Consider the following 22,227-nt stretch of genomic DNA (forward strand, 5'->3'; position numbering starts at 1 on the left):
GGTAGATGCCATGGAGATGCTACAATCTTAAATTACAAGGGCCACTTTTTTAGCTGCTTAAATAAGTTACAAAAAATAATAAAATCTGTGTGCCACTGGCCAAGAGGTTGAAGCATCAGTCCCATATATAGTGCTAGAAATAGCGAGAGTGTTGCTAAATAAAATATTCACAAGATTATGAACTTCTCAACACAGACACAGTTGTTTTTCAGCCACATCAATCTTGAAGTCCTTTACACAAAGTACTGAATAACCAGCAGGACTCCACAGATTCATCTAAATGGATTAAAAATGTGACATATTTCTTGAAATTGACTGTCATAGTGGTCACTGGCTAAAACTCTTTTTACTCGTCTCAAATGTGCAGCTTATGTGGCTGAAGAGGTGAAAAAGCATCTCCAAGAGAGGTAAAAGAAAATGAAAACAAGTCACAACAACATCACAGCTGACAATAATGGAACAAAGGCCCCTATAGAGCAGGGATTTATGGCCTGACAATTTGAACTGTCACTCCCTGCAAATCCAATAACTGGCTCTGATGGGCTGTTGGTGCCCTGTTTTCTGTTTCCAGAGGGTTCCCAAACAGTCAATGAGCACTCCACTGTGGTGAAGCAGGAAAAGCCAGAGGCAGGGTCGCTGCTAAAGGGGAATCGACTGCAGCTTCGGTTAATTAGTGCCTCTGGATGCTGGGAGAGAGTTTTGCTACACGATGGGTTGCCTTTCTGTATCTGTCGCCTTGTACGTGTTTACTACTTTTCTTCTTGATTTCATTTTCTTTATGACTCAGCTTGGCTGGATCTATTATTCATTTATAAACTTGCATTGTACTAACATAATGAAGGAAACCTACAAAACCAAAGACAATTGAAAAACAGGCCACTCTACTGAAAGTCCAAAACATATAGGTTTAAATGTGCTACTAGCTGTGGAATTTAATTTACATTTAAATCATAATGAGAAATGTTTCAGGCAGCTACCCATACAGACTTTTCTTCTAACCGACTGCAGTCAGTAATTTGTCTGAGGGGGCATTTATTTTTCATCAGTACAGTGACTAAACCCAGTAAAACTTCAGAATAAAGTGGACTGAAAGTCAACATGCAGGATGCCTCACTCTTAACACGAAAGCCGTGTCCTTTATTTCCATAAAATTAGTTTCTTGTTGGTTTTGGATCATATGAGGCTCTGAGATGTGCAATTCTGTCCAACTTTTTTCCCATTAATATGTCAAAGCAAGTTACACCAAGCTGCAACTTAACTTATAATTGAGGTGGAAACAGGCAGTCATTTTATGATGATGAAGTCAAAAACCGCACACACATTTATCCCTCCAATATATTTAAACTTGACCTGCGGCAGAAAGACAAATGGAGTGAAAGTAGATAAATTATTACTTAAATTATTTTAAGAGGGGAGAATGATGAAACCTGTGTTTCACTCTGACCAGCAGAGGGGGCTAAAGGCCACAGACATCTCTACAGAAACACCTTTTTATGGAGTATTTCCCCTCTTTCCAAGCATTTAACGTTTAATGTCTGAATGTTTTGAGAACTTTCGCTTGAATAAAATGATAAAACATAATTAAGATAAAGCTAATTTCTCTTATTAAACATCTTACTTTTCCACAAGATTAAAAATACTCCCCGTGCATTGCTTCAATGTATCTGATTCACATTTTGTCACCCGATAATGATATGTAAATATGACAATTTAATAAGAATGATGCATAGATACTGAATTGCCTCTGTCCTCCATCCTTACAGCCATTGTGTTAGAAGCTTATATTTAACAGCGTACGAAGAGGCAGGAGGCTGTGTAGGCTGGTTTCAAGAGACAGAATGCTGGACGCCTACAGTGGAGCCAAGTGTTCAGCAGCAATAACAACACTTGTCAATTATCAACATCAGGGAAGCAAACCTGCCAATGGCTGTCAAAGTTGACAAAGTTTGCAAATTTTTAAAAATGTCAAGGAAGGTTAGAGGTCTCCAGATAAATTCAGAAGGCTTTTGAAAGGCATGTTTTGATAATCAAACACATGGTTGATGATTAATCAAGAAATGGATGTTGTTTTAGGTGGATCTTAAGAAATTTTAAGTTAGTTTCACAGAGGTGTGTTGCATTACATTCCTGAATCTGGCTGTTAGAAATATTTTACAGAGGGCGTTCTGATATCACAAAGCCAATTGGCCACAATTGTCTCCTACCCAAACACAAAAGATAACATCTGAACATTAATGAACAGAATGCAAATAAAACTTTTAGAACTAATGAAGGGTTCTGAAATGACATAAAGGTCTTAACAATTAGGAGCCTAAGTATTTTTGAGGACCAACAGGCGCTTCAGTGCAAACAACAGCAGATTTCTCATACTCTTTTATGGAAAAATGATGAGTGTTGTTGGTTAAAGTAACTGCCAAAAGTATTTGACAGATTTTTAGAAATTCAAACATGTATAACAAAAATAGCACAACTGCTACAGCCACAACTTTGAATATCATATGTGTGAAATGACTGAGAATTTGTTTTTTTTTTTTTGCTGCCACTAGAGGATGCTGAAACCAAAGTTTGGGCGAAAGACAACTTGACTCAGACAATGCTATTCTTGATCCATTCTGCAGCTTAGATTAGTATTTCAACAGAGATTTTCACATTGTATAGTGATAAAGCAGAACATGCCTCTATAGGATCATTAATACTGTCTATCTCTTCAAGAACAACAGCAATGACAACATCAAGAGAAGAGTTTCTGGGGCTGGTAGAAATAACACTGACAATGCAAGGACTTGAGGGTCTGGAGTAATGCTCATTCATGATCAGATCAGAGAGCTGATGTGATACAAAACCAGCAATTTATAGCTCTTTTTTTTCCTGTTTATGGTTCACTCAATCCTGTAGACCACACATCTACTTTGATAATATTTGTCATTCTTATTTTGGGCTGGTTACAATGTTATATTAAAGCAAGATAGGTTTTTGATTGGAAACAAACTTCAGATCAAATCAATTGCTCATTATTTCATTGATATCTTATCATGATTAAAGCAGAACTATATGACATTCAGTGTATTTTACCTTGAAAAACCTTACAATAGCTTTAGATACTATACGCAGAGTTGGTGGAGCACATTTTCTAGCTGATTTATAACAACCATGCTAGACAAAAACACCACAGACCCCACAGTGTTGTGAAAGCGTGGGGTGAAAAGTCAAACTGAGTCATCTCTAAAGGTACTTTTAGCAGCAGATGAGATCACCTCCGAACGCCTTTCTCTCACTTGAAAAAAAAAACATTGAGGAAGTATTTATGGAGTTATTTAAGTCAGTAAAGTGGGCTCAGCCACGTTATCACTTTTTAAGATCAGAATAAAACAGAAGATGGAACTTATTCCTTTTAATGCATTTCATTTTGGCTCAAAATTAATTCTTCTGCAGTACAGAAAAACATCTCCTTTGACAGCTGGTTGTTTGGAAACTCAACAAAGTCTCTGAGATCATCAAAGGTACCCTCCTGAAATGTGCATCATCACTTAAAATACTGATATTACTTACTTTTCATGTCATCTAGATCAGCGCTGGCCAACATCTGGGCCTCAGCCTCATCAGTGGGCACCTGCTGGTAGACGGCTGTCTCATGAGCAGTCATACTCCCGATACAGATCCGCTCCCGCAGGTCATAGTTGCTCCGCTGAGTGGCTGCTGGACGATGGTGGACGGGCTTCTTGCGGAACCAGCCGCGGGTGGAAGTTGAGCTTGAGGGATCAGGTTCTTCAGTAGCACTGAGAAAAAGCAAAGATTGACCCTTATGACATGATATGTGTGAATAAGTTATGAGCTGTAATGGAAAATTAAATCACACAAAAATGCTTGAAAGTAAAAGTCTCTGTTGGGCCTCATGGTTGCAATATTGTCTCCTCGCCAGCAGAGGGCTTCACAACACAGCACCAATCAGGATGTCCTCTCAAACCCTCTGAGTCATCCTCTGCTGTGTTCACCCAGTCACAGTGACATAACCTGACACTGCACAGGCTTGATGTTGTGTTCTGTGCTCCTAATTTCCCAGACATTTTCAGAAGCAAACACCTGAATCAGAGCGAGGCCCTTGACCTGGAAACCTTGCTCAATTCTAGTTATGTAAAACCACAGCTGGTGCCATCAATGAATCATCACAGCCAGACAAACTGTGTGCACGGGTGATTCCTAATGACACAATGAGGTTTCTCACAGAGCTCACATGCATTTAATATCTGAGTCTATGCATGCAATAACAGCTCCTGTCTGCTCCATCCTGATCAGTGCTGCTTGCACCAGCTTTATTTAACACATACATTTGATACTGGGGTCAGTTCCAAAATTAGAACACAAAATAACCTTTAATATTAATTTAATCATCTCTAATCCAGCTTTGGGATCTGTCTCCAGTGGCTGTTAAAGCGTCAGTCCTAGTCAGTTCATACGCGAAAAACAGTTCACATCCAACATTGTTCCTGTGTCAGTGTAACCATATTAAATTAGACATAAAATTAGGTCATAAGGCACACAGTAATAAACTGCAGGTTACCATAGCAACTCTCTGAGCTACAGGCCTCCTTTGGATTAGCGTAAACTCTCCTCGTTGAAATGGACAACAGAGCGCGAAAAGGGAAAACAAAACAACAACAACACAAGAAGCTGCTAAATCAGTATTTTTCAAACCAACCACATCAGTTTAAAGGAAGTGATTTGAGACAAGACTTTTATTGTAAAGGAAAGAGGGCCTCTTATTGTGGGAAATTGCCAAACTATGCAGCTCCTCAGCTCTACAGTGTATTAGCATCTTCAGGTTGATTGTTGTCTATGTTCCACTGCTTTACTGTTTACAAGCTGTCCATTAGCCACAAGAACAAAGACGATGCGAGATGCTAGCAGCTGGGAACAGTGGAGCACTAAGCAGCTACAGGGAAACATATACTTCAGATATAAAAGGTTATGCCATAGTGGTGCAAAAACAAGAGCAAAACTGGACTTCAAATATGTGCGTTGACTTAACTTAAACAATGCCAAATTAACATATATGAGATATTGAAGAAAAAAAATGATTGATTACTTTTTAGTACTAAGACATTCTTATTTTAGGTAACTTGACAAACTTTTATCTTACACTATTTGGCAGATTTTTAAAACAATTCAAGCCTAATTTTTGTGTTTTAATATCAAAAAACTTTTTTTTTCTGGACTTGTCAGGTGACAGTAACTCATATTAAGTCTAAATAGAGATATTTAGACTTAGAATTTTTGTGTTTTAATATCAAAAAACTTTTTTTTTCTGGACTTGTCAGGTGACAGTAACTCATATTAAGTCTAAATAGAGATATTTGACAAAAATTAAGATAAACACTTGATTAATTTCAGTTTCTGCAGCGAAGTGAATGGTAATATAGGTGTGAATGTAAGAATTTTTTTTACTTTACAAAATTGACTTTCTCATTTCAATATTTACTCAAATTCTAGCAGTGTTGTGATTATAAGCCATGGCCCTTGGGATGCTAAATGCCTCAAGTAATGAATTTCACTAGCTCACAGTGTTCACTGATTTTCCCTGAAATCCACTGCTGCTGCTGCAGAAAAAAAAATCTAATATTGCACTAGCCAGCCAGAAAGAGAAGCGATTAGCTGAAGGGTGCTTAATAAAAGAAGACTCAACAGAGGTGAGAAGTATTACAGAGTCAAGTTGTAATTGTCTAAAGGTCAGCCACTATTAGAAACTTGTTATAGCCTACCTGCTGCACGCTGCTTCCTCTCCTTCCACCTCCTCTTCCTGTCCGCAAACAGTAATATTCCCGTTACAAGCCTCCCTACTGATCAGAGCTGGTGTCTCCTCCTTTGCCAAAGGATGTTCTTCATTCTCCATGTGAAAGGCAGGGTGTGGGAGGGGTTCCTCCAAGTCTTCTTGGCTCCCCAAACTAAACTGAGAGGAAGAGGGAGATCAGTGTGAGGGGAGAAATATGCTCACAGGTGAAACCACAGGTAGCTCAGCAAGTGAGCACCACTACTGCCTCAGCCAGAATCAAAGGAATCTACAACAGCTGCATGATGTCATCTGCTTCATCACACCATATTCATAGGTTCATCTGTCTTATTTTACCTGCCGTTGGATATTAGTTGTCTCCTTGCTTGAGGCAGCAGCCCCCTGTCGGTCAGTCTCAGACTCTGCCTCTTCCTCGTCTACCTCATGGATGGTGGGTGTAACATCAGAGGGGGGCAGGGAGGTCTTTTTTTTCTTCCGCTTCTTTTTACGTCTTCTGTCTGAGCTGTGCACCCTCTTACGTAAGCGCTGGGGCAGGGGCAGGTGAGTGGATAGGGGGTGATGGGTGTGATGAAATGTGTGTCGGTGATCTGAAATATTAAGAGCGTAATGATGTCAGATGACTCTGTAGCTAGTGTGCACAGATGTATTTTACAACTACAGCACCTGTGATAATTACTTTCCCTGCGTCTTCAACACACACTGCCTCACTCTGACAAGTCCTGTTGTCTTAACTGCAGCTGTTTGATTCAATTAAATAAACAGGCTGCTATTCCCAGAGTATATGTCATATCTCTTCCTAATACCCTATTAAATACTGGAAAGACACAACACAAAGGCATTAGATTTTAATTAACATAAAATAATAGAGAGATGCACTGTTTAATAAACACCAGAAGAAAGAAGCTCTTTCCATTAATAGATGCTATTATCTCCTACCAGGTGTGAGGTATTCATCCATTAATCTTTCTAAAATTAATCCACTGGAAATCTGATGCCACTCTCTCCACAAGTCTCATCCTGACAGACAAAACTCACAGCTAATGCAGATTCATTTGCAGCAAGCTGAACATTATCATCCACGTTTTTTGCCATGAACAGGCGCTATGAACTAAATGCTAATACAAATATGTTCACTTGGTCAGATAATATTCAAGCAGACAAATGCCAGTCAGATATACAAAACTATTATGACTTAAGATGATTTCAGAGCAACTTATCCAAAAGTGGGTAAGACGTTGATATGAATCTTGAGAAGAAAAACACGAGGATTCACTCTTTTGAGACTTTTAATGTTACTTGCACTTTCTGAAAAGTGAGGAATTACAAGTTGACAACTGGAGTTAGTTATGTTCTGTTAACCGTGACAGACTTTCTGGGAGTTAAGTGTCTGAATACTCCACACCAAACACCTTTTATTGGCGCTTGTCATGTAATTCGGAGGGAAAAACTGTACATGACAGCTTGGCTTACATTCAAAGTCCTTCTCAGTGTAGTGTCGGCCCATCCTGTCACTGCTGGTGGAAGCAGACTCGCTGATGATGTCTCCGAAGCGCTCCACAGACAGAGCTTTCTCCCACTTCTCCTCCTCCTCCTCTTCATCTTCATGTTCCTCCACTGACCCTTCCTCATCTTCCTCCTCCACTTTCACCTGTAGAAGAGTGGCGATTAAGAGAAAGCTTAATCATATTTGAATACAGAGGAAGAGTTAGAAAAGGGGGATATGTCTGGGTAAGTATCAATACGCTGCTATTGTTGAAGGGCTGTCCATTCACAATCAGTGAATGATAGCTGCTGAGGATAAGGGTTTTACTGTTATATAAAAGTCAAAGAAAGGCATAGGAGTACAGGAGCAATCATTCACTGTGATTACAAGCATGAATAAGGAAATCTGTCAACTCAGAGAGCAGCCACCTAAATCTGGGCCTGATGATGACATGACTTGTTCTATGCTGATTACTCTGTCAGAGTACAAGCCTATAGTGAGTAATGCAATCAGACATGTAAGCATGGCTGATAGACTTTGGCATCAGAAATAACAGCCACACAGAGGCAGGTTTATGCTAAACCAAAGGGAGACTATGATCCCGGGTGAAAAGAAAAGCACAAATTGAGGGGGTTTGAACACTAATTCTCAAACTCACTGTTGTCTTAAAATGGGCATGTATTGTTTCACCGCTTTTTGAGTGATTTGGGTATCAATGTATCATTACTGATTCAAGTTCAAATCTATAGGAGATGCTATGAGGAGTATATGTTTAAATTGCATTCCCTCGCCACCTTGTGGCCTGGAGTTTCTGCACACTGTCATAAATTACTTTTAGTGAAGTGTGTGTTTGTTTTGGAATTAAATGGAGGTCAGGTCAAGACAAATTTTTGTTGTTCAAGACAACTTTTTACTGGATACAACGCGCAGAGGTAAGGTATTTATCAGTACATTAATGTAGTGCTACGGTTTGAAACGCGACATTAAGCAGCTCAGCCAGCTACATGTAGTGCTGTCAGCAGCCCGGTGCTCCAACGTATCTGTAGGCTAATGTGACAACAAGTAAACACTGTCAGTCTGTAAGTAGTTTAGTAGCCGTTCATATTTAGTGCAGCTGGCTGGTGCTCTAAGACAAGTCCGAGATGTGTAACATCAGTAAATCCTGGTTAGCTTATCCTGCCAGTCATCTACCAAGCAGAGCTATAGTAACCTCACTCTTCATTTTATTGATAGACTCTCAGGTTTGAACAGACCACTGCAGACTAACTGCTGCATGTGGGTTGGAATGGACATTATCACTAACAGCTTAGCCTCTGTGTTATAGAGTGATACGGCCTGAGCTAAAGGCTAATTAGTCTTTACCTTGAGATCTCCTGTGTAGCTTTCTTCTGTTCTTTTTCTGTCTGACAGTTAGGCTCCTGTGTCCACTGGTCCACAGATCTCTGTGTTTCATCTCTTCTCTCTACTAAACTTTATCAGCCCGTGTGGTGTTGTCACAGAGACCTAGGCATGTTGTAAATCAATCCGGTCCTGGTCAACCCGAACTGGAAGCTTAGAAGTAGCAATTTAAAACAACCTGTAACCTCAATATTGGTGCTGTTAATGTCATTTTAAAGTGTGGATTACAGTCAGGCATATGTCTAGAAAGGGGGCTTTTTCAAGATCACTTTCAAACTACCCACAGCCCCTTAAAGAAACATATAAAAATATGCTTCCAAAATTATAAGAGCTTTTTCAAAGGAATAGTTTGGTCTTTTGATGAGGGTCTGTATTAGACAGTGATATGCGGGTTATGTCCAAGGAAAGTGATTAAAACAAAGCAACGTGAGAACACTGGCAGTGTTTGTTTTCTTTTCTTTCTAAATTCTAAATCTAAACAGCCCCGAGAATATTGATGCAAATTAGTTAGATAGCTATTTCAGACCCAATAGTTCCATTGAGCATGGCCCCAATCAAACTAATATACTTATCTGAAATAGTTTCTTTGTTTTCTTTTGTTTTCTTAAATACTCGTGCAGGTAGTCAAAAAATGTTATACAGCTTGTGGCTGATTTTTCAAAAAGTCTGCCAGGAGAGCTACTAAATAATAAATAAATTACAAGCAGCCCTTTTTATCTGTTGAAGGAGAAAACTCTGATGTGTATTTTAAAATACTTCCAATAAACAACAGCAGGCACCTGGTGTATGTGCATCCTCCACTTTATGTATGGAGAACAATAATCAATAGGACAAAGTGCTAAGCAGCAGAGGATTAGTGCCCAAGCCAGCCCCTGGAGACAGCGGAGGCTGATGGGTGTGTCCTGCTGGAGCTGTAAGGAGCCTCTGATAGGTCAAATCACAGTGACAGGCAGCTTCCTTCACCTCAGATTGGTGCTGGCACGGTAAGCACTCTGGCTGCTGCTCTGTGGTCTCCGATTTCTCTGTGCCAAGGCTCCATTACTTCCTAATTACCAGTGGGATGAAGGGACAGGATGCGTTTAATGATCTCAGCTACCTATCTACACAAAGCCGAGGCAGATGAAGCTAGTCTGAGTACAAAAGAACAATTTCAAATTGAGCAGTAAAAGCCTTGTTTTTATGGCTGGCCAGCTCAATTTGGTTCGTTATTTAAGGTGGCCTATATTTCTGCAAACCAATTCTACTTCAACTTGAATCCCGTGCATCCTCCAGGTCTCACCTTGCTCTGTTGAGCACAGTGTAAGTTAATATTCCTACAAGAGGGACTAAAATGTGAGCAGACAAAAATATTAAACTGAGGGATTTCTGTTAAACCTGGATCTGATTTGCTAAAGCTACAGTGCACTGGAGCAAATGTCTGAAAACTCTTTCATGTCAGCTTTGAAGTCAGTTTGGGTGGAGGGACACAGGAGGAGGGCGACCCAGGCCCAGGTGGTGGAGGTAGTGTGTGAGCAGGATTTGGATGCTGGAGAGTGGAGGATGGTTATTGCCCTTATCACAATAATGCAATTAAATTCAACTCAACTGCTGCTGAATTTTAAACACTCAACTTTTTGAGTGTCCAAATAAATTTCTTTTCAATCATGGTCAACACTTTAGGCTTATAGCACAGAAAATTCTCTGGAAACAGTGGTTTATTCCTGTGCAGTGCAAATATCTATGAAAAAAAAGCAATCCATTTCAAAAAAAGAAATAAGAACAGTACACTATTTATGTTGTGTAAAATGTTCCTTGCAACCCACCTTCTGTACCAACACATCCCACCAAAGAGACACTGCCCACACCTGGGGAAATCTCCAGTGTACACTGTGTGAACTGAGCCCTATCACGTCAGTGTTAAGATAAACTAAACCCCTCAAACCCAACCCACAGATGTGGAACATAGTCAGCGTGGGAGAAATCCTAGTCTGCAGAACTCTGAAGATACACCAGTACTTTTAAAAGGTGTCCTCCACTTTCAGAAAAGGAATTGAGGCGTAAGTGAAAAACAAAGCCTGAAATATTTTGAGAAAAAGAAAAACTGCGTCCTTTTGTGTGTAAATAATGCACTGTTTGTGTCTTACTTTCCCTTTAAATTCTGCAGTTTGCTCCTGGAGCTTTCAAGCAGTTACTCAGGCTTTGCCCAACTTTTTGGACTCCACCCCTCCCGAGAAAACACAATTCATGGATGGCGACTTCAAGTTCTCTTTGAGTTAGTTTCATGAAGAAGCTGTGTTTGAGATTCCCCCTGTGTTTCCACCTCTCTCATTAATCACATACAGAAATAGCAGATGTTTATCTAACCCTAACCTGTAAGCTTTGTGCACTCTGAATTGCCTCATGCCTCTGTGAGCAGATCACAAGATAAAAATAACAGCAAAAAAACTTTTATTTATCCATTTTTTACTCAAAACTATTGCGTCCCTGTCTTAGTGTCCAAAATCTTGTCAGCATACCTTAAAAACTGTACCTTATATGTGAGTCCCAGATCCAGGAATGATTCCATGTAGTTTCACGAGAACTCTTTTTAAAAACTTTAACTTCTTTTCTTAACATTTTGACTATTTTTCTCAAAGTGCAATGACAAATAATTTTCCTCTACAACTTCATCACTGTCTCTAAAACTTTTTGGTCATTTGATTCTGCTGAAGCCAATGGCTCATTATCTTGACATTTTCCTCTACTTAACAGTATTTTTTTCTGATTGACACAATCAATCTTTACTCAGCTGCAGTCCCAACTCTAAAATAGGACTCCAGTTGGATAAAACTTGTGGTTATGTGAGCTGGATGAAAGCTTTATCTTTTACAGTGTGTTTGATGCAGAGGTGTCGATTTAAATCAAACAATGATATCTGATTCTTGTAACTTCAGATATTGTAGGCCTCTGATCGATAACAGGAAAACAGAGTTAGCGTTTACTTTAAAACCTGCTGTCTCACTTTTTTTTCCCAGATCTGTCGAGCTTCTACTGCCACATCAATTTTTCATATCTAATGGAATGCTGAGCCAGAAAGATGCATTAAAATATTTATTAGCTGCTGACTAATCGGGAGGAGGGTGTGTTTTTGTGAGCCTCTGTGTGAGCTCTGTATGTTTTCCTTGTAAATAACCCCCATGATCAGTAAAACCTGGATTGGAAGGTACTAAACATTTTTTTTTTTTTTTTTTTGCACTGGAGGTCTCTGTAAAGAACATTTTTAGCATCTTACATCAGGGTTTGGTTTATTACTTGTGCAAATTTTTAAAGGGCTTTAAGTTAAAATCATTTGGATGATGTTAAAATAGTGTCAGTGAAGGATGGTAGTAGCTCATTCTGTAAGGAATTGATTTAGGGACCAGAGGGTTCCTGTTGAGCCAAAGTACGAGAATTGAACTTGAAGTAGAAGAGGTTCCAACTCTCATTGGGCAATGCAGACCGACTTACTAAACTTGACCTTTGATCCCTTGACTCTGATCAGGAATTGGCCCTATTGGAGCAAGTTTTAAGTGTCAAATTTGAACATATTCCTGTTCAACACTGTTGTTTTCACAGTTGGACAAAAGAGGGCAAACAACTTTAAGAGCATGGATTCCCCCTCGAAGGTAAGAGGAGATCAAGCTAAGGTGAGAGTGGATATTGACTTTACAATCACAGGGTGGTCAAAGACATGACTTCAAATGAAAGGCCATACAACTCAGTTTCTGCAAGATGGGATAGGCAATGTTTAGGTAACTACCTTCCAACTTTGACTTGAACATGTTTTGTCAATGCTGTCTTCAGAGCTGGTTTCAAAACACTCAAACAGCAATATGGCTTTAATCCACACAAATTTATAAGGCAAGGGGGACCAAGATGGAGCAAAAAAATGTGCAAGATAACAAAGCATAGTGATGAGATGTAGAATAGACTGAATATACAAAAGAGGAAAATAGAAAAAAAAATATTTTACATGGTATGAGGTAAACCTTGGCATCATCAGCTGATGATGAGCTCATTGCTAAGCTACTATAATATATTGTATGACTCAGTGCTTGGTCTGTCACATCTTCCAGTCAAATGAAGTTGTCTCTGTCTCTGTGCTGAGCTAGAGCTCAGAGCTGATGTCTTCAGGCTGCATTATGTTACACCATGTAACAATATGTCACTGTATGTCTGTCGCTTATCAAGCAGATTCATTATTTAGGCTTAAGAACTGGTGCCAGAGAGGAGCTTACGATTGGGTATTCAGTACTGAGGAATCAATTCAACACGTTAATCACAATCTCTGACTAATTATCCCTCTCATTACAATTCAGGATGATTAAAATGTAATAAGTTTGTTTGCCCCGCTTTCAGTTCCCTCCTGCTCTCTTTATTTAGCTGTGTTTAGAATCTGCTTCCCACTCCCTTCATCTCTCCCCTCTGATAGAAGCAGTTGGCACATTTCCCAGACCAACAAACACAACCAACATAAATATCAGCAGCAGTGTTTTGCTTCGCTTTTCACTGCACAGCTGATGTTTATGAGCAATTACCTCAAAATGTTGGCATTAATGCAAGATGTGGTTTCTTTAGATTGTAGTTAATCAACTTTTTTTCTTCTGTATGATCCAATGAATTGGTACGCAAATGTTTCACTGACACTATTGTTAAAGCCCTCTTAACAATTCTATTATCCAAATATCAACCAGGCCCCTGAGCACACATCCTGAATCTCCTCTGGGTAAAACATTGGTCCTGCTTGGTTTGACACAACACTTGTTTGCAACAGTTTCCAATCAAAGATTACATCCCCCAATCACACATTGGCCCAAAATCCCCTGAAACCTGTTACTTTGATCATAGTTCAGAGCAGTATCCATCAATTTTGTGGACCGACTCTGCTAAGAAGCTTTTCTGTGTCCCTATATTGATGCTTTGTGTGCATCTGTAAGTAACTGCATGTGGGGGTGAGATATTCCTCACACAGCCAAGCAATCGGCTTATTATTTCCCTCGGACTAGTGCCACAGTATGCTGTGCACACTGCTAATGGCATGGTCCTCACAGTGCGTGATAACACATCACCTACTTAATTGGCAGAGCCTTTTCTCCCAGTGACAACATGCTCATCTGTTTCACTTCAGCAACAGCTACAAACAATCTGCAAAAAATAAGAATGTTCCACACAAACATGTGACTCAGCCCTTTGCTGGGGTGTCAGAAAAAAGTCTCATGCCAACAAGTATCTCTCTGTACCATACTGTTTATAAGAGATTCCCACTCTTTAAGAATTCTAAAATTCCCCATCCATCTGAGTAAATATATGATTTCAGAAACAGAAAAACCAACATCCAATGGAGTTGTTGTTCCAGCATAAAAATCTCAAGCGATTGACTAACTTACTGTGTGGTAAACCGGCCTCTTGGCAGCTCAATGGTATGAAAATGTGACACAAGTGTTATTTTGCAACTGAGACACAAGTTCACACAGACACAAGCATTGTGTCAGGGCTATTTGTCAAACGAGCTCATGAACTGTTTTTTCACACTGCACTTATTATACTCAAGCTGCCAACTTTAAACATGGTCTCTAGTGAGACACAATCAATGTCCAGTAATCTCCATGCATTGTCTCTTGTGCAAAGTTTAACACTGCTCCACTTATCAGTAAGTGATACTAGCATTTCAGTTTTTTTCAAGTTTTTCATTGTCCAGTATCAATTTTTGTCCTTTGTTCAATTCAACTACTCACAAGTTAATCAAATCACTGGTTTTAGATGGTGAATCCCCTGAAAGTCCAACACAGTATAACAAACAAGCTTTCAAAGTGTAAAATCTATGATAATTGGACCGAAGCTTGACAGGGCTCTTTAATGTGTTTCAGATCTCATATGCTCTTCATCAATAACACCACCAAGTTCAGGAAAATAATCATACCTCTTGTAAATTGATCAACACATCTATCTCTGGGGCATGACCTCCTGTAGCCATGGGGCCCGGCGTGCAGCCAGTGGGTGAAGAATAGCTCTGTGACGTGGACTGGGGCCTGCAGGGAAGGAGTTTTGTGTGGCTGGAATGAAATTAAGAGACAAGGGATGGAGCGGCTTTAGGGGGGATCTGTGGCGGAGAGATGTGACAGGATGAACAGTCCTAGAGGTAAAGGATGACAAGGGTAGCAGGGTCAGGTGTGCTAAGTGTAGCTGGGCGAGGAGGGTGAGCAGGAGAGGGACACAGGGGAGAGATGAGGTGCAGAGCTGCAGGAACCTGGGCAGGGACAGGGATCAGCCTTTCTCTTTCAGGGTTGGGGATCCAGGAAGCCTTTGGGGTGGCATAACCTGCAGAGCAGAGGAGAGGAGGAGAAAATGCATTAGGAAAATATGAACAATGATGCACTTTTTTTTTAGTTAGCAGTACAAGACTGGACATGTTTATCGTTATCGCAGCACCAACCCCTATCAACCCCTCCAACCTATCACATCATACCATTACTGCTTAAAACACACATGATGGTTTTGTTGTTGTTGTTGTTGTTGTTGTTTTTAATAAGGACGTATTTTAACACATGACCAATGTGTTCCCAGTGGTGTACTGGCTGCCATGGTGATAGAGAGGGCGGCAACACGCTCAAAGAGCCCCATCAGGAGTTAAAGCTGGGGTGGTGGGTCACACCCATCTTCATGATTTATTTTGTAGAATGTAGTCTGGGAATTAGCAGGGGGATAAAAAAATGTTGAAGCACACAGATGGAAATATATCTAGCTATCAAAACAACAATTTCACACATGGTGTATGTTTGTACTGGATATACACTTCTCTTTTATTTAGATTCCAGTCCCCACCAGTTCCTTGGAGAAAAAGTTGCTTCCTGTGTCTGTGGTTTAAGCTCAACTTTTTTTCTCTGAAACTGCAAGGTAAAAGTGGACACAGGGTGGAAAAAATAATGAGAGTGGTACCAAAATGATGAATTTTGTGATCACACAACCTTTTCTTTGTCATCACAATCAGTTAATAGATCTGCCGTTAAGAAATCAACAAGTATTTTTTTACAGTAGTTACAGCCATTAGTTTCAATTAAACTTAACTACTGTATAAAAAATAAATAAATACAAATGAGATGGCAATATGGCAATTAACAACTCTCTGGCTTCAGACTGACTGATTAATTGTTGTTTCTGGTGTTTCCCTGATGATAAAGATAGATGTCTTATCATTTCCCAGTAACAAATCCTACAAAACCCATCACTTAACTCTACTTTATCCCAATGTATTAGTCAAATTTAAAAACTACTGCGACACACACACAAAAACAAACAACAGAACAAGAGAAGGCACCTTGAGACCGCTTAACCATCCTGATGATGCCAAAATAGACACGGCTGATTATTTTGGTTTTTCACGTGAAGAGAAACAGGTGCCTGTGATCCATGTAAACATGCCAGGGATTGTTGATCTGTAATTATTTTTGGGCAGTGTGGGGGAAGACAAGCCAGATGAATGCCACAGAGTCAGTAAATACCTAATGACTCAGCGTCAGTCTCAAAGATTTCTATCAATTTATAGTTTTTCTTTTCTACAGGAGACAACTGTGAAGGAAATACTAGAATGTACTGCTCACTTGATCCCTCTTTGAAAAGCAGGCATTTATCTTGTATTGTAGTATTGTTGTTCTTGTATTATCCTGTCAGTAATATCTTTCCATGTGACATTTAAAAACCAATCGTACACTGAAAGTAAGATGTTTCCTAAAATAAATGTGTGAATGAGAAGAAACAAGCATGGTTTATGGATATTAGGGAGTTTTTAGAAGGCTGATTTAAAAAAAAACACAGATACAGCAAGGAAAAACAAAATATGGGATTGAATTGAGCCACCAGTATATGAACATTTGATTCTAAAGACAGAGTCACATAAATTGATGGAATATAGCTGATAAATCCTGACAGACCTATTCTGTTTGTCGCAGCTTTTTCTCACTGTCACAATAAGACGCCCTACATCTGCCTCCGTTTTATTCCGCTGACTCATTTTCTCCCCGTGAGACAGTTACAGCTGGCTCATAGCACACATTATGCACAAGATGCTGCACAAATAAAAGTATGCTGATGAGCTGAGTGTGTGGAACAATTTTGGGATATCTCTGGAGAGCTTTTGAGCACAACATGGCATTATCACACTGCAATGCATCTATAAGGGCCTACAGTGGAAATTTGATATGCAGGATTGCAATCTTTGTTTTCGAAGTTTTTTTTTTAATTATTGAACTTTTTTAAGGTGTAATTGTTACTCCTGCATTTTTAAACTGATGTAAGCAACTTTCATTTCTGAAATGCTGCTCATGTCATTAAAATTAGTCAACCAATACATGCATACATGTAGATTTTTGTAGCTTTTGTAGGTTATTATTACTGTACTAGCTCTGGGAATAACATCAGCATTCCAATTAAGTCTGCAAGTATACTTAACCCTGCACACACATTTAGATAAGCTCAATCCACCTCTCACCTGTCCAAAGCCAACAGCAGTATTTGTGTAGCAAAAATATACCACTGATAAATAATCTCCTCTCAAGTTGCTTCCTACCTTCTATTGTGTCTGACGGGCCAGTGTGTCATCCTGATTGGTCACCAGTGGAGTGAGTAGTCACCTTGGCCAAAGCTGACCCTGCTCCTACCCGGCCTAACACTGCCACTCACTCACCCACCACTACAGCAATATCAAGTGACCCGCCCCCGTCATACCAGCTGTGTAATCAGAGAGCTCTGAATGGCTCGCCCTTTGAATGTGTGAAGAGGACGCTGACATACACAAGTGACAGACACTGATAGTGCAGTGGTGGGGGGACAGGAGCAGCTGGGGAATGCCAACACACACACAAAAGGAAAACAATATAGCACAGGTGAAGGACAGGACTACTATACACATGAGGATGACCCCCTAAAAATAATCCACTCCATACTCCATTGAAGAAAAGAAGTACACTGTTTCCTGGACAAGACGTGCGCACACTTATCATCTGATATCTGATTTCTACTGCCAGTAAATGCTTCGCACTCGAGATGTTACTCAAGAGGAAACAGTAATGCAGTGATAACTTCTATTAAATACCAATCTCACATTACTTTACTTCAAATAAAACTGCAAATAAGCAAAAGCAAAGAGCACTGTATCAGGTCAGATTACTGGGTGACCTTTCTCTAGCAATAACAACAACATCTTTCAGGCAGGAGTTTTTCTATGTGCATGATTTAAAAGTGTTGTCCTCATTTAAACTTAATGCTGTTCCATCTGCAGGTTTTAGTGTCAACAAGTGATCAAATACAAAAGTGCAAAAAAACTGCAACTCCTCAAGTGTCCACTTGAGGCTGTCTTCAGAAGTCAAAGAAACCCATTATCACCTATATGAGATATAAAATTCCCATTTTTACAGTAGAAATAAACCTGATGAAAATATTGCTAAAAAAAACTAAAAGGCCATTTTTAATACTCTAATTTGATTTGCCTTCTCGCTTACTTACTTTTACACATCATTTTTGATTTTTCACTATAGCTAATCAAAGCTAAGTGATTTGTACAAGACATGGTACACTGCAGGTAAACACTGTTAAATTTGTTGACAAGGGTGGCTAATGTTAGCACCACTAATAACATTTGGTCCTCCCATTAGGTTTGCATGCTTTAACTGGTCCAACATTGCTCCAGTCAGTGTTGTAAATGCCAGACATGAAAACCAGACACAACCTTCTTTCGACTTCCTCTGGCAGGCATTACAGCTTTGTTGCATGCTTTGGCTGGCATTTTGGGCATTCAATAATAAACATGTGTATAATTTGTGTAAACATTTAATAACCATGGTGCAGAGGTTAATGGCAATTAATTTTTTTTAGTCGAATAAACCCCAGCATTTTTCTGTTCGAGTCCCTAAAAATGTAGAAAATAAAGTCAAAGTCATAGTTACTTTCAATGTGATAACATCTAAATCATGCTCATTATTGTAGCGTTTATCTACCAGATGCCTGACATCAGTTAAAAAAACATGAACACAGGATAAAAAATTTCAGCGTTCAGCAGAAAAACAAGGAGTGTTTTTTTTTTTTTTCCTTTACTGCTAATTTTGAAATACGAAAGGTTGTATAAAAAAGCTTGGCTAAATGAAATAAATAAATACTGTTTTTTCTTATATTTATTAATATTTTTTCAATTAACTTTTTAATATAATTACTTAAAATAATTTATTAATTCATTTTTATTTAAAGCAGTTTTGCTTATTTTGTTTTTCCCTAACACCCAAGAAAGAGAGCTTAGTCTTTGTTGGGTTGTATCTCAGTACATAGTGTTTGTTTCACATCGTTATGTCAAGGTAACTGCAGTGGACCATTTGTCTAATGGCACTGTGCCTTGGTGCAGCACTTCACAAATTATGCCTCTCATATCTCCCCTTTTATTTTTGTGGCCTTCAGACGGGACCTCCACAGAGTCTGAAAGCAGTAACAAATGACGGAAATCAGACTGTATTATTATCTGCCTTCAGCTTGGTGTTCAGACTGAATGATATTCTTTACAACACATCATTTATTATCTGTATACTAGAGCATCTTTGGATTGATAGCACACAACTGCATTTTTATAGGTCTGACTAAGTGATAACATTTTCTTTGGTCAATTACAGTGCATATGAACACCTTAATAAAGCCTATAACCGTATCAACCTTCAAAGTGACCAATATTGGGAAATGTGTTCTTAATATTTTCTCATTCTTGGCAAAAATCTATGAGTCTCTGTATCTTGGTACTATCATAGCTCTGGAAACACCAGAGTGTTCAACTTTAAACAAACACTAGACCAGATTTTCTGGCACCAGTTCACATCTTGTAGAGTTTCACAGTTCATATTGACAGCATGGACACAATTTTCAGTGCAGACAGTGAGTGCAAAGTCCCTGGCAACCACAGTTAACCGGTGCAACCACCAATAATCATCTTTAAAATCATTAACACCACTTAAAAGTTAATGAAACCTTGGATTATGCATTATTATTGCATAGACAATGCATTTCCTTCAACAGGAAACACTGTCAAAAACACTGTAATCATAGTATTCTGTTGGCCAGAAAGTCTGACCATAAGCCACCAGGGAAGTCGATACAGGTCTTTACCCTGTACAACCATTTCCTGAACTCTACACTTCATACAGCAACCCTGGACACAGCCATGAGCTGCTTCATCATGTTTGGCTCTATATTTAGAGACAAGTGGGCAGCAAACTCAGAGACAAGGGGGCTGATAGATCAACAAAGGCTTCACACTTCAGTAGAATGATAGTGGAGACCAGTGCAACAAGAACAATGCAAAAGTATGAGGACAATAAGCAAGCTGCAAAGAGCAAGTAATACAGCAAGTAAGTCACTGAAATAGAGTGAAAACAAATACTTTAGTGCAACTGCACAAGACCTCATTTACAAGATGATCTTCTCTGCTTTAAAGTCTTTTAGTGAAAAGATCATGTGACAAAATACCTGACTCAGTTCACCTGAAATGATGTTGGTTGTTCAAAATTGGGCAAATCACCACTAGAGGAAAATGAGGAATGTGTTTGAAAAAGGTTGTTCTGCAATTTAATCTCTACAGATCAATCATTTCATTTTTACTACTGCAAGACAGATAAATTTATCAAAGGTTTAAAGCTATTGTATTGTCTATTTTGTTTCCCCAAAGCTTCAGCATATATATTATTTATGAACATGAATCTGAGGACATACAGTACCTTACACAGCCTCTGCTTCCTCTTTCTCAGAGTTGAGTGGTTCAATAATCAATATTTGCACTCAATTCTAAAATCCCTTATTTATAAAACACTGAAGATGGAAGGTGTCACGTTACTACAGCCCTCTAGTGTCGACGGGAACCAACCAGATCTCATTTTTAGCTCTCATTTTAGTAAATCATATGAAGCACCATTAGTCTACTCTCAGCTGACGATTGTTGCTGAGTCATTACTATGTGACCTATCAACCCCCTGCTACGGGGAGAACTTGATTCTCAGACTGTTTTGCACGGATCACGGGTGACCTAAAAAGCTCTCAAACAAGCTCTCTGCAATTGTCTATGCACGGGCGAAAACACATTGGACAACCGACCGACAACATGATGCGAGTTCCCAATCAGCCACCGCCTCCAAAGCAGAGCAGCTCTACCTGCACACGATGAAGACGTCGCTTCCTCTCAGTGCAGCTAAGCACCTAGAGGCAACAGTATACCTGCAAGGACAGACGCGTCAGCATGCATTAACTCAATTTGTGCAAAATCCCAAACACTACAACGTTAGCATGTAATTTCCTTTGCTGACGCTCATGCATGCCTTTGTTGCATTGCAAGTATACAGACAGCGACTGAGCATCCTTTTGAAGTCAGAGCGTTTTGCACACTCAAGTCAATACTGTAACATTCCCACTTTGTTAAGCGTATCTATCGCCTTACCTGTGATTTCAGAGAGCAGTCCAGCCGGAGAAAAACTACAAGCAAAAGATGCTGCGACTACAGACATCAGCAGCAGCGTAACAGTCCATACCGTAACCTAGTGAAGACACGCCACGCAGCCTGCTGGATCTGCAAAGGATGCTCAGCCTGACCACGTGACACTGGAGGACAAACCTGCCATTCTGAAGTCACTGATGGACGGACAATAACAACAGGCGGTGTGTGCTTTGTTTTCTTCAAGGAGAGCAGGGAGGTTATAATTAACATTATTTATGTAAGCCGTCATCAAGATTATTTTTTCATCCTGACATTATGTGAAGGAGAGAAATGGGGTCAAGCATACGCTGAAAAAAATAAATAAATAATATGCAGAAATATCGAGAATACAGTCGAACTTTCGAGGGCCAGACAGCGAAAAAAAAAAAAAAGGCTCATACACGTTTAACTGGCACTGTAGCTTGATTTTTTTTTTATTCTCAGGACTTCCAATACGAACTAAAAATGGAAATGGAAATCAAATGATTTTTTAAATTGAAAATAATAATAATAATAATAATAATAATAATAATAATAATAATAATAATGTTAAATAGTTAACAATTTCCATAGCTGCTTGGACAAGGAGGACAGCAACGCATAAACCTTTTAACAAGTTGAAGAGGATCACTTTTTAATTTGTGTTTATCTAGAGCAGATGTCTTAATTGATAAATGTGATAGCTTGTTGATTTAATTAATACTGAATATGCAAAAACAAGCAATGCATCATTTTTTTAATTACAGCTCTGTCAAGCAGGCTTTAAACAATTTAAAATTGCTGCAACTAATGTCTTACTACTGACGTAAACAGACACTGAAACTACGAAATACAGTTAGAGACCTTCAGCCCTTATGGTCCCATAGGTCCCATCCCAGCTGCTTTTTTTTTTTTTTACAAAGCTTTGGAGCTTTGTGTGCCACTTCTTTCCTTTCAGCAGCTGCCTCACACTTGCATACATTTCTGTTGTATGAGCAAAAAAAAAAAAAAAAACTGTCAGTCATTTTGAACAAATCCTGTCCAAGTCTAAAGCAATGCATCAAAAGAATCAAACCTCCTCCTCTGAAACTG

At 39.2% G+C, this 22,227-nt stretch overlaps 1 protein-coding gene across 2 annotated transcripts in view; it reads right to left on the minus strand.

Annotated features, from left to right (window-relative positions):
• Nucleotides 1-21,277, minus strand: part of slc4a3 (solute carrier family 4 member 3) — a 45,668-nt gene extending 24,391 nt beyond the window's left edge. The window contains exons 1-6 of one of the 2 annotated variants that reach the window (XM_074695102.1): nt 21,121-21,277; nt 14,584-14,981; nt 7,256-7,433; nt 6,122-6,372; nt 5,757-5,944; nt 3,550-3,776 (exon numbers count right to left, since the gene is read on the minus strand). In XM_074695102.1, the coding sequence (XP_074551203.1) occupies nt 3,550-3,776; nt 5,757-5,944; nt 6,122-6,372; nt 7,256-7,433; nt 14,584-14,637 (898 nt within the window). In that variant the 5' untranslated portion in view covers nt 14,638-14,981; nt 21,121-21,277. Of the gene's footprint in view, nt 1-3,549; nt 3,777-5,756; nt 5,945-6,121; nt 6,373-7,255; nt 7,434-14,583; nt 14,982-21,120 lie in introns of those variants that run through there. The other variant, XM_074695103.1, reaches the window with a different exon arrangement.
• Between the last annotated feature and the right edge of the window lie 950 nt (nt 21,278-22,227).

Source organism: Halichoeres trimaculatus, unplaced genomic scaffold (genome assembly GCF_033239565.1).
Source record: "Halichoeres trimaculatus isolate MK-OKI-2021-1 unplaced genomic scaffold, fHalTri1.1 fHalTri1_scaffold_19, whole genome shotgun sequence".
NCBI classification, from domain to species: Eukaryota; Metazoa; Chordata; class Actinopteri; order Labriformes; family Labridae; genus Halichoeres; species Halichoeres trimaculatus.